Source organism: Nerophis lumbriciformis, linkage group LG36, assembly GCF_033978685.3.
Source record: "Nerophis lumbriciformis linkage group LG36, RoL_Nlum_v2.1, whole genome shotgun sequence".
NCBI classification, from domain to species: Eukaryota; Metazoa; Chordata; class Actinopteri; order Syngnathiformes; family Syngnathidae; genus Nerophis; species Nerophis lumbriciformis.
In genome coordinates, this window is record NC_084583.2 from 21,112,844 (window position 1) to 21,129,454 (window position 16,611).

At 42.8% G+C, this 16,611-nt stretch overlaps 2 protein-coding genes across 7 annotated transcripts in view; one reads left to right on the top strand and one right to left on the bottom strand.

Annotated features, from left to right (window-relative positions):
* Positions 1 to 1,286, bottom strand: part of LOC140677576 (SLC35A4 upstream open reading frame protein-like) — a 31,619-nt gene extending 30,333 nt beyond the window's left edge. For both annotated transcript variants that reach the window (XM_072912427.1, XM_072912426.1), the window contains exons 1-2: positions 1,062 to 1,286; positions 634 to 732 (exon numbers count right to left, since the gene is read on the bottom strand). In XM_072912427.1, coding sequence (XP_072768528.1) covers positions 634 to 732; positions 1,062 to 1,076 — 114 coding nt within the window. In that variant the 5' untranslated portion in view covers positions 1,077 to 1,286. The remainder of the gene's footprint in view (positions 1 to 633; positions 733 to 1,061) is intronic.
* A 139-nt stretch (positions 1,287 to 1,425) lies between these two features.
* The window catches only part of hmgxb3 (HMG box domain containing 3), a 53,527-nt gene continuing 38,341 nt past the window's right edge, over positions 1,426 to 16,611 (top strand). For 2 of the 5 annotated variants that reach the window (XM_061930651.1, XM_072912425.1), the window contains exons 1-3: positions 1,445 to 1,593; positions 9,880 to 10,032; positions 10,111 to 10,285. In XM_061930651.1, the coding sequence (XP_061786635.1) occupies positions 9,899 to 10,032; positions 10,111 to 10,285 (309 nt within the window). In that variant the 5' untranslated portion in view covers positions 1,445 to 1,593; positions 9,880 to 9,898. Of the gene's footprint in view, positions 1,594 to 7,528; positions 7,671 to 9,879; positions 10,033 to 10,110; positions 10,286 to 16,611 lie in introns of all 5 variants that reach the window. The other 3 variants (XM_061930652.2, XM_061930650.1, XM_061930653.1) reach the window with 3 other exon arrangements.

Genomic DNA, 16,611 nt, shown 5'->3' on the forward strand with positions numbered 1-16,611 from the left:
GTTAGATCCACTATGGACTGGACTCTCACACTATTCTGTTAGATCCACTATGGACTGGACTCTCGCACTATTATGTTAGATCCACTATGGACTGGACTCTCACACTATTATGTTAGATCCACTATGGACTGGACTCTCGCACTATTATGTTAGATCCACTATGGACTGGACTCTCACTATTATGTTAGAGCCACTATGGACTGGACTCTCACTATTATGTTAGATCCACTATGGTCTGGACTCTAACAATATTATGCTAGATCCACTATGGACTGGACTCTCACAAAATTATGCTAGATCCACTCGACGTCCATTGCACCGGTCGCCCGGTAGTGACCACATCTGCGGTCCCCTCCAAGGTTTCTCATTGTCCCATTGGGTTGAGTTTTTCTTGCCCTGATGTGGGATCTGAACAGAGGATGTCGTCGTGGCTTGTGCAGCCCTTTGAGACACTTCTGATTTAGGGCTATATAAGTAAACATTAATTGACTGATTGATTTTTAATGGTTACTTAGGCCTACATACTGTAATCTGATGTTGGTCCTTATACGTGGACAGCCACGTTTTTTTCTGAGGGGGTACTTAGTGAAACAAGTTTGGAAACTAATATTCTAGTAATGAATAATAACTTACCTGAGGGACTCCTGCGGAAATTTCGTTCTCGACTCGCTTCTGAATTTCTGCCAGTTGATTTTTTAGCTGAGTCAGGTCTTTCAACTGTTTCAGGGGGTCCTAAAAATAGAAAAATGTATTTCACCGTAAAGCTAGGCACTCCGTTAAACTAATTATTCAGATTTTTTTCACGCGAAAATTAAGTAGTGTACAAATAAATGTCATTTAGTAAAAGTTTAACGTCGCTGAAGACGGAGTTAAATCATTAAAATGAGTGACTTCAAAGCAAGTTGGCAGATAACGTTTCCCTTACCTCCTTGTTTGTTATAATAACTACGGAGCAGTTCAAGATGATGAATTATATATATATATATATATATATATATATATATATATATATATATATATATATATATATATAATGCCATAAAACGCAGCGCCTCACTCACCTTGCCATCCGCCATGTTTTCTCATCGAGTTGATCACAGTTCGATTAACTAGCCTGAACTGTGGCGGTTTGATTAGTCCGGTCTTGGTTGCTCTCAGGCTACAGTTATGTTCACTGCAGTGCCCTTAAAGTCTACCATAAAATAAAAAACAGAACCTTCTTCGCCTACTTGGACATTACATGTGCAAACAATGCGCAAATCTGACAGTCTGATGACATATTTGAAGTGTCTCCGGAACGCTAGTGTCACCCTCACGTGTCAAAAACGTCCTTCCTGATTGGTCCGCGCTTCCATATCCGAGCCTGTGATTGGCTTAGAACCTTAGCAACATGTCGCCATGTTTTATTATTTGGGGGGGGGGAGTCGACGGCGAACGAAGCTACATTGCAGACATTTATCCCTCATAAATGTCTCACTTTAATGATACCAGTTGTAATGTGTTAATATTGAGCGTACGTTTATCATGTACAACCTTTTCGGCGCGCTTGACGTCTTTTTCCTTCCTACCTTGAAGCGCTTTGGGCCGTATAAGGTAAGACTTCAACAAGAAGCCATTTCATTGGACAAGATTCTGGAGTGCAGGCAGTATGAAGACAGGCCAGTAACTCTACTTTTATAACAGGGCGTTTTCAATTAGTCAATACCTCATTTATTTACTTCTCCTGTAATTGTAATCACCAACGCAGTATTTGTCTCTCTTCTGGGTTACTAGCTTTACAGGTTACAGGCCTACATTATCTTCAAAGATCAATCAATCAATCAATCAAAGTGTATTTATATAGCCCTAAATCACGAGTGTCTCAAAGGGCTGCACAAGCCACAATTACATCCTCTGCTCAGATCTCACGTAAGGGCAAGGAAAAACTCAACTCAATGGGATGACAGTGAGAAACCTTGGAGGGCACCGCAGATGTGGTGATCCACCCCCCCGGGCGACCGGTGCAATGGACGTCAAGTGCAGTGTTGGGTTAGTTACTGCAAAGCAGTAACTAGTTACAGTTACTAGTTACTTCATTTCAAAAGTAACTCAGTTACTTACACCAAAAAGTAATGCGTTACTGTGAAAAGTAACTATATACAGTGGGGCAAAAAAGTATTTAGTCAGCCACCGATTGTGCAAGTTCTCCCAATTAAAATGATGACAGAGATCTGTAATTTTCATCATAGGTACACTTCAACTGTGAGAGACAGAAAAAAATCCAGGAATTCACATTGTAGCAATTTTAAAGAATTTATTTGTAAATTATGGTGGAAAATAAGTATTTGGTCACTTCACACAAAGAAGATCTCTGGCTCTCACAGACCTGTAACTTCTTCTTTAAGAAGCTCTTCTGTCCTCCACTCGTTACCTGTATTAATGGCACCTGTTTGAACTCGTTATCTGTATAAAAGACACCTGTCCACAGCCTCAAACAGTCAGACTCCAAACTCCACTATGGCCAAGACCAAAGAGCTGTCGAAGGACACCAGGAAAATAATTGTAGACCTGCACCAGACTGTGAAGAGTGAATCTACAATAGGCAAGCAGCTTGGTGTGAAAAAATCAACTGTGGGAGCAATTATCAGAAAATGGAAGACATACAAGACCACTGATAATCTCCCTCGATCTGGGGCTCCACGCAAGATCTCATCCCGTGGGGTCAAAATGATCATGAGAACGGTGAGCAAAAATCCCAGAACCACACGGGGGACCTGGTGAATGACCTGCAGAGAGCTGGGACCAAAGTAACAAAGGTTACCATCAGTAACACACTACGCCGACAGGGAATCAAATCCTGCAGTGCCAGACGTGTCCCCCTGCTTAAGCCAGTGCATGTCCAGGCCCGTCTGAAGTTTGCCAGAGAGCACATGGATGATACAGCAGAGGATTGGGAGAATGTCATGTGGTCAGATGAAACCAAAATAGAACTTTTTGGTATAAACTCAACTCGTCGTGTTTGGAGGAGGAAGAATACTGAGTTGCATCCCAAGAACACCACACCTACTGTGAAGCATGGGGGTGGAAACATCATGCTTTGGGGCTGTTTTTCTGCTAAGGGGACAGGCCGACTGATCCGTGTTAAGGAAAGAATGAATGGGGCCATGTATCGTGAGATTTTCAGCCAAAACCTCCTTCCATCAGTGAGAGCTTTGAAGATGAAACGTGGCTGGGTCTTCCAGCATGGCAATGATCCCAAACACACCGCCCGGGCAACGAAGGAGTGGCTCCGTAAGAAGCATTTGAAAGTCCTGGAGTGGCCTAGCCAGTCTCCAGACCTCAACCCCATAGAAAATCTGTGGAGGGAGTTGAAATTCCGTATTGCTCGGCGACAGCCCCAAAACATCACTGCTCTCGAGAAGATCTGCGTGGAGGAATGGGCCAAAATACCAGCTACTGTGTGTGCAAACCTGGTAAAGACCTATAGTAATCGTTTGACCTCTGTTATTACCAACAAAGGTTATATTACAAAGTATTGAGTTGAATTTTTGTTATTGACCAAATACTTATTTTCCACCATAATTTACAAATAAATTCTTTAAAAATCCTACAATGTGAATTCCTGGATTTTTTTTTCACATTCTGTCTCTCACAGTTGAAGTGTACCTATGATGAAAATTACAGACCTCTGTCATCATTTTAAGTGGGAGAACTTGCACAATTGGTGGCTGACTAAATACTTTTTTGCCCCACTGTAGTTACTTCTTTTTTTCTTTTTCTTTTTTTTTAAAGCTCCCATTAATGCCCTTTTAGCCTTCATTTCAGTACTGTTATTGCACTGGAGAATAATACAATCTGTTGATCAACTTGACATGCATTTGCATCACTGAACTCTGCTAAGCAATGTGCTCTACATACAACACACAAAGACAAAGATATGTTACAAAGGCCAATTTGTTTCTGGCCAGAACAAATTGACAAAACTATTTTAAATAGCTGCAACATAACGTACATAAGTAACAAACAGCATAATAACAGCATATATGTAAACCAAGAAAGGCACACACTACATACACAAAGCCTAACCAGGCATTTTCTTTACTGAGCAAAACTCTTTATTGTCGGCCATAAACACATCACCAAAACATTAGTAAAAAAAATGATATCTAGCAAAAGTGGTCATTTTCTGCAGTACAAACCAGACCAAAAGCTACTTTGTTATATCAACAGCAGCCACTCGCTCTTTCTCACGTGTGCCAACACATGCACATATGGCACTTAGCCAGTGATGCGTTTACAGCCACACAAAAAGTCGGACAACTCCAACACCACACATTAAGTGTAATTCCAGGTCGTTACACTATGATTTACCAATCAAATGTGTGCTTATTCTAGTGTCATTTATTAGGAATCTTAATTTATAAATATTAATCATTAAATGCTGTTAGTATATTAAATAAATACTAATAAAAATATATTTTTTACAAACAGGAAGTTGCAGGAATGTACACACGATCCCCTGCTTACATCTCATTGTGCAACATGTCAATGTTTTAATGGGAACTAAATGAAAGGGGTACAAATTATTTCCAAAGCAGGACCTCCACCCAGACAAACAATACAAGTACACAGTTCATGAAAAACAATATTTGTTGTTATTGTCATTGTAAGTGGGCCTAAACACTTATATTAGAAATGGAAATGACTGCTGTCATTTGATTATAATAATAAGAGAATGTTGTCTGTGTATCTGTGTTGGCCCTGTGATGAGGAGGGGACTTGTCCAGGGTGTACCCTGCCTTCCGCCCGAATGCAGCTGAGATAGGCTCCTGCAACCCCGAAAGAGACAAGCGGTAGAAAATGGATGGATGGATGGATGGAGATTGAACTTGTTATTTAGTGAGGTTTGGGACAGGTGTGCTGCTGGTGTAGCCACAGTGTGCACGTCTAAAGTTGCTCACATGGGCTCCACTCAATGCTCAGGGAGTTTTTGCGTTTGCTCACACACATCAACAATTAGAGGGAACATTGATTGACAGAGTGTGTACCTTCAGCGGTGAATGATGCGCAGAGGCAGACTTAATCCTTAAGTGGTGGAGGTGAAGTGGCATCAGAGTCTCTGTCTCTCTTTACTAGCTTCGTCGAAGCATGTTGCTATGTAGCTTGTTTCAGCAGATTTGAATTGCTGTTTTGGGCAGTAGATGGCATCTTTGATCCAAAGCACAATTTACATTTAACTAAAATGTTCTTTTCTTTGTGCTCGACAAAAGAAAAGTAGTGAAAATATCTCCATGTTAGCAAACTCGACTTCTGGCTCCGCCATGATCAGACACGCCCCCCCCCCCTTTTTCTCCCTCCCTCTCCTCCCTCTCCTCCCTCCCCACACTCACACACAGAGCGCACGTCTCTCTTCTCCGAATCAGAACGATGACACAGCAGCGCTCCGATAAAACACACTTTATACTACCGTATTTTCCGCACTATAAGGCGCACCTAAAAACCACAAATTTTCTCAAAAGCTGACAGTGCGCCTTATAACCCGGTGCGCTTTATATATGGATAAATATTAAGATTCATTTTCATAAAGTTTAGGTCTCGCAACTACGGTAAACAGCCGCCATCTTTTTTCCCCGTAGAAGAAGCGTGCGGTGCATGCTGGGATATGTGACGTTTCATTTCCATTTGTGCGTTTATGTAAAGACCCCAAAATGGCTCCTATTAAGTGTGTTGTCTGTCTAATTATAAATAATGCAGACGAGGCGTGTTAACTGAGTTCTCAACGTTTACTCACAGCGTGCTAACTGCCAGCATACAACGCTTCTCAGGGCTACCGCGCATGCTCGTAACTATCGTTGCATGCTGGGTAGTGTAGTTGTTATATTTGCTAGCTCATAACATCACATTGAGAGACACGCTTACGCGCTTAATTCAATACTCGCCGTCATTCCGGGTGGATTGACAAAAGACCTCCAGCCGCTAGATATTGGTGTCAACAGGGCATTCGAAGCTAGACTGCTAACTGCGTGGGAACAGTGGATGACGAAGAAGCGCGCGGTGCATGCTGGGATATGTGACGTTTCATTTCCATTTGTGTGTTTATGTAAAGACCCCAAAATGGCTCCTATTAAGTGTGTTGTCTGTCTAATTATAAATAATGCAGACGAGGCGTGTTAACTGAGTTCTCAACGTTTACTCACAGCGTGCTCATAACCACATTCTAACTGCCAGCATACAACAACGCTTCTCAGGGCTACCGCGCATGCTCGTAACTATCGTTGCATGCTGGGTAGTGTAGTTGTTATATTTGCTAGCTCATAACAGCACATTGAGAGACACGCTTACGCGCTTAATTCAATACTCGCCGTCATTCCGGGTGGATTGACAAAAGACCTCCAGCCGCTAGATATTGGTGTCAACAGGGCATTCGAAGCTAGACTGCTAACTGCGTGGGAACAGTGGATGACGAAGAAGCGCGCGGTGCATGCTGGGATATGTGACGTTTCATTTCCATTTGTGTGTTTATGTAAAGACCCCAAAATGGCTCCTATTAAGTGTGTTGTCTGTCTAATTATAAATAATGCAGACGAGGCGTGTTAACTGAGTTCTCAACGTTTACTCACAGCGTGCTCATAACCACATTCTAACTGCCAGCATACAACAACGCTTCTCAGGGCTACCGCGCATGCTCGTAACTATCGTTGCATGCTGGGTAGTGTAGTTGTTATATTTGCTAGCTCATAACAGCACATTGAGAGACACGCTTACGCGCTTAATTCAATACTCGCCGTCATTCCGGGTGGATTGACAAAAGACCTCCAGCCGCTAGATATTGGTGTCAACAGGGCATTCGAAGCTAGACTGCTAACTGCGTGGGAACAATGGATGACAGAAGGCGAACACACCTTCACTAAGACGAGGAGGCAGCGCCAGACGACGCCAACATCTGCCAGTGGATCGTAAATTTGCCCAACTTTTCACTTCGGACACCGAAGACGAAGGATTTACGAATGAAGAATAACTTCAGAAAGTGAGCGCTATGTTTATTTTGTGTGTTGTGACATTAACGTTCGAGCAACATTATGTTGCTATTGCTCTGCACTATTTTGAATTTTACTATGTTTGTGATTGCACATTTGCGTACATTTTGGGAGTGAACAGAGTTGTTAGAACGCTGGTTTTTAATATATTATTAAAGTTTGACTGACCTATCTGACTGTTTTTTTGACATTCCCTTTAGCGCAGCGTAGGCGCGGCTTATAGTCCGGGGCGGCTTATTGGTGGACAAAGTTATGAAATATGCCATTCATTGAAGGTGCGGCTAATAATCCGGTGCGCCTTATAGTGCGGAAAATACGGTACATAAAAAGTAACGTAAAATAACGCAGTAACGCATCATGTAGTAACGGTAACTGAGTTACTGAATATAAAAAATAACGCGTTAGATTACTAGTTACCGCCGAAACTAACGACGTTACAGTAACGCGTTACAAAGTAACGCGTTAGTCCCAACACTGGTCAAGTGGACCTAGTTAATAGTGCGAAAGTCTAGCAGGGGATCATCTTGAGTGGAGTGGAGACGTCATCAACTGATACACAGATGAGTGATCCACCCCGGGTCCCGACTTTGAACAGCTAGCGTGTCACCCCCCCACCTGCACAGAAAAGAGACGGCAGATCAACTGGTCTAAAAGGTGGGTCTATTTAAAGGCTAGAGTATACAAATGAGTTTTAAGATGGGGCTTAAATGCTTCTACTGAGGTAGCACCTCTAACGGTTACCAATAGGGCATTCTGTATAAATAGTACTGGAGCCCGAATAAACGCTACTTTTAAAACAGGGATGTAGCGGGGTTTTGAATTCGTCAATACCTCATTTATTTACTTCTCCTGTAATTGTAATCACCAACGCAGTGTTGTCTCTCTTCCGGGTTACTAGCTTTTTATACACAGGCCTACATTATCTTTAAAGATCAATCAATCAAAGTGTATTTATACAGCCCTAAATCACGAGTGTCTCAAAGGGCTGCACAGGCCACAACGACATCCTCGTCTCAGATCCCACATCAGGGCAAGGAAAAACTCAACTCAATGGGATGACAATGAGAAACCTTGGAGGGGACCGCAGATGTGGTGACCCACCCCCCAGGCGACCGGTGCAATGGACGTTGAGTGGATCTGGTTAATAATGCGAGGGTCCAGCAGGGGATCATCTTGAGTGGAGACAGGTCAGCTGCGCAGAGACGTCATCAACTGATGTGCAGATGAGTGGTCCACCCCGGGTCCCGACTTTGAACAGCTAGCGTTCATCTGTTGTCACCTAATCTGTGCCTCCCCCCCCCTCCTGCGCAGAAAAGAGACGGCAGATCAACTGGTCTAAAAGGGGGGGTCTATTTAAAGACTAGCATATACAACTGAGTTTGGGGCGGTATAGCTCGGTTGGTAGAGTGGCCGTGCCAGCAACTTGAGGGTTCCAGGTTCGATCCCCGCTTCCGCCATTCTAGTCCCTGCCGTTGTCTCCTTGGGCAAGACACTTTGCCCGCCTGCTCCCAGTGCCACCCACACTGGTTTAAATCCAACTTAGATATTGGGTTTCACTACGTAAAAAGCGCTTTGAGTCACTAGAGAAAAGCGCTATATAAATATAAATCACTTCACTTTAAGAAGGCACTTAAATGCTTCTACTGAGGTAGCATCTCTAACTGTTACCGGTAGGGCATTGCAGAGTACTGGAGCTCGAATAGACGCTACTTTTAAAACGGGGATGTGCCGGCGTTTTGAATTAGTCAATACCTCATTTATTTACTTCTCCTGTTGGCCGATATTCTATATTACTTTGTAATCACCAACGCGGTGTTATCTCTTCTGGGTTACTAGCTTTTTATACACCGGCCTACATTTTCTTCCAAGATGTGTGTTGTATGTTTACACTTCCATTGAAATGGGTTTGTCCAAACATCATAATACGTGTAACACGTCTGTTATTCATTACGCTTGATCCTCTAATTCAGTGTTTTTCAACCTTTTCTGTGCCAAGGCACATTTTTTTCATTGAAAAAATCTTGAGGCACACCACCAGCAGGAAACATTAAAAAAATGAAACTCAGCAGCCGATATTGACGGTAAAAAGTCGTTCTCGCAATTGTTGGATATGAATTCAAAACATAACAATCATGCGTCACTGTAGGTCTTGTCTCAAAGTAGGTGTACTGTCACAACCTGACACATAATGTTGTGACTTATTTGGAGTTTTTTGGTGTTTTTCTGTGTGTTTTATTTTAATTATTGTCTTGCGCTCCTATTTTGTTGTTGATTGTCATGTCATGTACGGATGTCATTTGTGGACGCCGTCTGCTGCTCCACACGCTGTAAGTCTTTGCTGTCGTCCAGCATTCTGTTTTTGTTTACTTTGCAGCCAGTTCAGTTTTAGCTTAATTTTGCATAGCCATCCCTAAGCAAGAGCCTTTTCTTAGCGGCACTTACCTTTTGTTTACTTTTGGTTTAAGCATTAGACACCTTTTTACCTGCAGACTGCCTCCCGCTGTCGCCTTCAAATTGTGATTACGACAAACCATGTTCCCGACATCTACAAAGCAATTAGCTACCTGCTGCCACCTACTGATATGGAAGAGTATTACGCTGTTACTCTGCCGATCTCTAGACAGCACAGACACTTACAACGGCACATTTGCGGATTATAATTACTGATTTGCAAAAAATATTTTTAATCCAATTAGGTGAAATTGCATAATCTCCTACGGCACACCAGACAATATCTCACGGTACACTAGTGTGCCGCGGCACAGTGGTTGAAAAACACTGCTCTAATTATACTGTTTCCAAACATGGCTTGGTCCATCAAAAAAATTCAACTGAATTTAACTTTTTTTTTTTTTCAATTTAGTATTAGATCCTGGGCCATCATGGAGAAGGTGGAGGTCTATGAGGTAGTGAAGGTGACAGAGGAGGTGGAGAGCTCGTACATACAAGCCACTTCCTCCATGAAAAGAAAGCGTAAAAATAAGGATGAAAGTGAGGTGAAACCGAAGAAGCCGAGGTAACGCCCACATGTCTAATGTCCACACAACCCTGTCCCCTCCATGATGAATGTTAACATGGACTCTCTGTCCCACAGGTCGGCCTACCTGCTTTACTACTTCGATGTTCATCAAATCATGCAACAGGAGACGCCAAACCAGCCACAGTCTGAAATCAACAAGCGAATCAGTGAGAACTGGAAAAGGCTTAGCGTGGCAGAGAAAGGCTTCTATCTGGAAAAGGCCAAGTTGGAGAAGGAGGGTATTGATACAGTAAGGAAAACACATTGTATGTTTTTAGTGTGTATAGCAGTGTTGTTTGTCTTGGTGATCGCCAACAGCCTATTTTCCCCTGACTAAAATGAGGTGATGACGAATAAAAACAAATGCACGTTGACTAGGGCTGCAGCTAACGATTATTTTTCTATCGATTAATCTATAGATTATTTTTTCGATTAATCGGTTAATCTATAGATTATTTTTTCGATTAATCTATAGATTATTTTTCCTTTTACCGATTTTTTTTTTAATTTAAAATGAAGAGGAAAAAATAAATGTAGGCCAGTTTTTTCAAAAGGCATGGCTTTTATTTACAAAAAAAAAAGTATGGCCACTAGTCAGTCAACATTGACAACAACATGACAAAATATTCTGTAACAATGTAAACATTTAAAACTTTTAACATTTAACAAAATTAAAAGTAGCTTATTTGCTTTTTAATGTGCAAATATAAAAGTAAACATCCAGTGCAAATCTTAATATTCTGGAATAGTATAAGCATTTCAAAAGTAAAAGTATTGCTTATTTTGCTTTAAAATGTGCAAAACTAAAGATAAACATCCAATACAAAAAAGTGCAAAACGGAAATATTCTGTAACAAGTGTAAACATTTCAACAAAAGTAAAAGTATTGCTTATTTGCTAAAATGTGCAAAAATAAAGCTAAACATCCAATACAAAAAAGTGTACAGTGTAAACATTTCAACAAAAGTAAAAGTATTGCTTATTTTGCTTAATAACACAACAATGATAGTATGATTAAAGTGAAAGTTAATTGTTCGTTTGTACATAGTATATGTAACTGTTAATGTTGTAAAAGGTATTTGCACAACTAATTAACGTTAGCGTTTGTGACACGTCTTGTGCTTTGGGGTTCTTTCAGGACCGACAGACTGAACGCCAGACGGCTTTGCCAGGTTTACAATCTTTAAATTTTACACAAAGTCTTTTCTCTTCCAACTGCGCGGATCGCGCACCTGGGCACGATTGCGGCGTCGCTCCCGACGCGCCCCGCCTCGCCGCTCGCTCGCCGCCGCCGCCTCTCCACAGCGTTAAAGAGGAGCGCGTCTTTGTAAACACTGAACAGGCACGCCAAACGCGCCTCTCAGAGCGAAACGGTGCTTTAGTTTATGAATTTACAACGCAGATACAAATGACACATTCATGTTTTTGTGTAATAATGACAACGTATACGCACGCGGACGATTGACTTGTTGATGGTGATGGCAAGAACGCTGTCGGGGGTTTTCTTTTCAAATGTTCGTTCATAGCCGTTGTGCTGCTATGATAGGCCATTTCCGCTCGACACAGTGTGCATACAACAACATTATTAGGCCGTTTATTGAAATACTCCCACACTTTTGACGACTTTTGGCGTGCTTTTTTCCCCTCGCTCGCATCGTCTGCTTTGCGCTCCGCCATGACAGTAAAGTAGTGTGACGTAAATATGCGACACGCCGACGCACAAAAACGGCGTCGACGTATTTACGTAACCGATGACGTCGACTACGTCGACGCGTCGTTTCAGCCTTAACGTTGACTGAGACAATGACTACCGGTATATTATTTGACGTTTTAGTCAACGAATAATTGTTGACAAAAAAATCAATAATTTTTTATTTTGTCTTGTCGATAGGTGGGATTAAAGCTCCACGATTTTGAGAAAAAGCCTAATTGTGTTTTTGTTTTCCCAAAATTGCTGTTGCGATTCAGATTGCGATTTTTTTACATTTAGACATTAGACAAACTTTATTGATCCACAAGGGAAATTGTTCCACACAGTAGCTCAGTTTCAAAAGATGGAGAGTATAATGCAGGTATAAAGTAGACAAAAAATGTACCATATAATATATACTGATGTATTAAAAATTAAATATAGTATATCAGTACAAGTTACAATATTACAGTATATGTAACAGCTGCAGCAAAAAGAAAAAAGTGCAGCGTGAAATAGAGTAGATTTTGCTGAAAATATACATTATAAACAACATTTCATACATATAGATGCATAAAACTGCGAAAATAACTAGTGAAAGAAGACATGTTACTTTTTGACTGTCAATCAACGTATTCTGGTCTTAAGATGCCACACACAAGATCAATATGCAGTAATATACTTTAAAAAATATTTGGCTTTATGCAGACAGACTGATATTTTGTCTACGTCATGCTCTGAAGAAATAATCAATTCAAACTATAGTGTTTCAAATGTAATGTAATACTACTACTAATAATAATATTGCATTTAAAATGACATAAACCTTTATTTCTCATTACTATAGAATTGTTTACCATGTTATAGTAATTGGAAGGTAATAACTTTGTAAATCCTAAATAAACTAACAAAAATTAAATGGACTGTCATTTCTGAAATCAAATATTTAAATTAAATGAATACTAAACATCTTGAAGTGCTCTTTTTCCCAGTTGGAAAATCTGACGTCGTATTTTGTTAGTTGCCATCACGTGATAATGGCATTCTTGCTCGTTCGTCCTTGTTGATGGGCTCATATTGCCATTCGACTTGAAGCTGAAATATTCCCACAACGGGTCATTTGGCTTTGTAATCATAATTTCCCCCTAATTTTTGTTACTTTGCGAAACTTCTCTCTGGCAAGTCGCGAGGGTCTCTGTTCGTGCTCCCTGCGTGTGCGGTCTCGCTGAGTCGCCAAGACAAAGATTGTGAATGACAGTAGTGAGGGCTCACTGCCTTCAGTTAATTTTACTGTTAAATAAACACGCTCGGGGCCGAGAACAATGCACCGAGTGAGACCTCTTTCTTCCTGTTTGAAGCGAGGAAGAAACACAAGGCTCAACAATTCTGATTGGCGAACATGTCTGTAACTCAAATGCCGGTGATGGCAGAGAGGAAAAAAACTCTTAGCCTTTTGCAGTTATGTAAAACTTGGATGTTGAATAATTGTGCAGCCTTACTAATAACTTTTGTCTTTGTTGTCGCCAACAGTCCATTTTTCCCTTGCTAAGATGAGACAATAACTAACCAAAACAAATGCACATTGACTGAGACTATGATGGAATTACCTGCTGTTTTAATCAACAAACAAAAACGAGACGTAAATGTTGACAGAAACGAAATCCACAATCCTCAAGGTTTTATTCGTCACATGCAGAGTACACCACAGTGAAATGCTCTTCAGATATTGCGTACAGTGGGATCCAAACACTAGTTGCTGAATCTAATACACTAAATACAAAAAATACAACAATTTGAATAGCTCTGATGTACATTAATTACAAGACAACAAGTTGCACAATAAGTCCCAGTAGTTATGGTAGAAGTATCAGTACAAGTAAAAGTACAGTACTCACATACAGTACCAGTGCAATGTCAAATAGTATAACAGTATATACAGTATACACAGTAGAGATGCACGGATAGGCAATTATTTCATCCGCAACCGCATCAGAAAGTCGTCAACCATCCGCCATCCACCCGATGTAACATTTGATCAGAACCGCACCCGCCCGTTGTTATATATCTAATATAGACGATGCAAGGCATTAGTGAGGTTATAAAGCTTTTGCCTGTTAAAGAAAGGAGACTGATCCAATGCAGCACAGACATTCGCGTGCCACGCTGTCACGACCCAGACGCACACCAGTGCGCAATCATATGGGAGCCGCGCTGAGCGCACCTCCAAGCGCGTCTCGCTGCCGGCGACGGCCAGGTATGGGCCCGACGCTCCAGCGCCATCCATTTTCAGGGCTAGTTGATTCGGCAGGTGGGTTGTTACACACTCCTTAGCGGGTTCCGACTTCCATGGCCACCGTCCTGCTGTCTATATCAACCAGGGTGAGCCCCACCCCTTTCGTGAGCGCACTGCGCGCGGAGTGACCCCTGTTACGCGCCCCCGGCAACAGGGGTGGCGGGCAGGTAAGCTGCGCGGGCGGAGCGCGCGGAGTGACCCCTGTTACGAGCCCCCGGCCACGGGGGTGGCGGGCAGGTAAGCTGCTTACCTGCTGCGCGTGACGCCGGCCGCGGCGAAGGCGGACGAGGCGGGGTGTCGGTGCGGTGGGCGCGGTGGTGACCCTGGACGTGCGTCGGGCCCTTCTCGCAGATCGCCTCAGCTACGGCTCCCGGTGGGGCCCTCTCGGGGGAAGGGGCCTCGGTCCCGGACCCCGGCGAGGCGTCCCTTCTCCGCTCCGTAAAAGTGTCCATCTCTTTTTTTTTTTTTTCTTCTGTTGTGGCATATGCTGCAGGTGCCTGCTCGTTTTTCGTATGTAGGTAACAACATTTAACTATGTATATATATTTCCCAATTGGTTTAACTGCCACCCGCCTGAATCTATTTAAAATCTAATTTTTTTTTATTTCAACCGCCCGACCCGACCCGCGGATAAAATCTAATTTTTTTAAATTTCATCCGCCCGATCACTCCGCGGTTGTACCCGCAAACCGCGCATCTCTAATACACAGTATATACAGTATAGGAAGCAATGTTCCCTCTAATTTTTCATGTGTGTGAGCAAAGGCAAAAAGTCCCTGAGCATTCAGTGGAGCACATGTGAGCAACATCAGACGTGCACACTGTGGCTACACCAGCGTCACACCTGTCCCAAACCTGACATCATAACAATTTAAATGTTTTATTAAAATAATTTTCTGATATAAGTGATTTTGCCGGAGAGGTTAGTGCGTCTGCCTCTGTGTGGAGTTTGCATGTTCTCCCCGTGACTGCGTGGGTTCCCTCCGGGTACTCCGGCTTCCTCCCACCTCCAAAGACATGCACCTGGGGATAGGCCCCTCCCACCTCCAAAGACATGCACCTGGGGATAGGCCCCTCCCACCTCCAAAGACATGCACCTGGGGATAGGTTGATTGGCAACACTAAATTGTCCCTAGTGTGTGAATGTTGTCTGTTTATCTGTGTTGGCCCTGCGATGTGGTGGCAACTTGACCAGCGTGTAACCCCGCCTTCCGCACGAATGCAGCTGAGATAGGCTCCAGCACCCCCGCGACCCCGAACGGGACAAGCGGTAGAAAATGGATGGATGGATGGAAGGGATTTTGCCCTCTTACAATGACAATAACAAAAAAACATGTTTTTCATGACCTATGTGCTAGTATTGTATGTCTGGCTGCGGGTCCTGCCTTTAAAAGAAATGTTACCCCTTTCAGAGATTACATTTAGTTCCTGTAACTTTCTGTCTGTAAAATACATCTTTTTATTAGCATTTATAAAATCTATTGACAATATTTCCTGAATAATATCCTTAGATTAACATTCTTAATAAATGGCAGTAAAATAAGCACACATCTGATTGAGGAGTCAGAGTGTTGCAACCTGGCATTTACACATTGTGTGGCGTTGGGGTTGTCCGACTTTTTGTGTGGCCATAAACGCAGCACTGGCTAAGTGCCGTGAGTGTTGGTGCAGGTGAGAGAGCGAGCGGCTTCTGTTAAAACGACGAATGACAACGTTGGTTTAAGCCTGCAGAAAATTACCAGTTTTTAATAGATACAAGTTTTTTTTACTCATGTTTTTGGTGTGGTTACAAACAGTTTTGCTCAATAAAGTGATTGATGGAATTCCTGTCCGTAAAGTGTCTCGACAGATGACAATTGAACTGTGTTGACAAAGATTGTTTTATTCATTGGTGGCCACTCTTGTTGTCACTTGTCACTCACAGAGTTGCATTGCGAAATGATACAGAATAAACTGTAATGTGTTTATTTTGTTTCAAGTTCAGATGGGATTTTTGATTTTTGATTAATTTGCTTCTGTTGGGGAGGAGATGTTGCCCCAAGTGGAGGAGTTCAAGTACCTCGGAGTCTTGTTCACGAGTGAGGGAAGAGTGGATCGTGAGATCGACAGGCGGATCGGTGCGGCGTCTTCAGTAATGCGGACGCTGTATTGATCCGTTGTGGTGAAGAAGGAGCTGAGCCGGAAGGCAAAGCTCTCAATTTACCGGTCGATCTACGTTCCCATCCTCACCTATGGTCATGAGCTTTGGGTTATGACCGAAAGGACAAGATCACGGGTACAAGCGGCCGAAATGAGTTTCCTCTGCCGGGTGGCGGGGCTCTCCCTTAGAGATAGGGTGAGAAGCTCTGTCATCCGGGGGGAGCTCAAAGTAAAGCCGCTGCTCCTCCACATCGAGAGGAGCCAGATGAGGTGGTTCGGGCATCTGGTCAGGATGCCACCCGAGCGCCTCCCTAAGGAGGTGTTTAGGGCATGTCCGACCGGTAGGAGGCCACGAGGAAGACCCAGGACACGTTGGGAAGACTATGTCTCCCGGCTGGCCTGGGAACGCCTCGGGATCCCCCGGGAGGAGCTGGACGAAGTGGCTGGGGAGAGG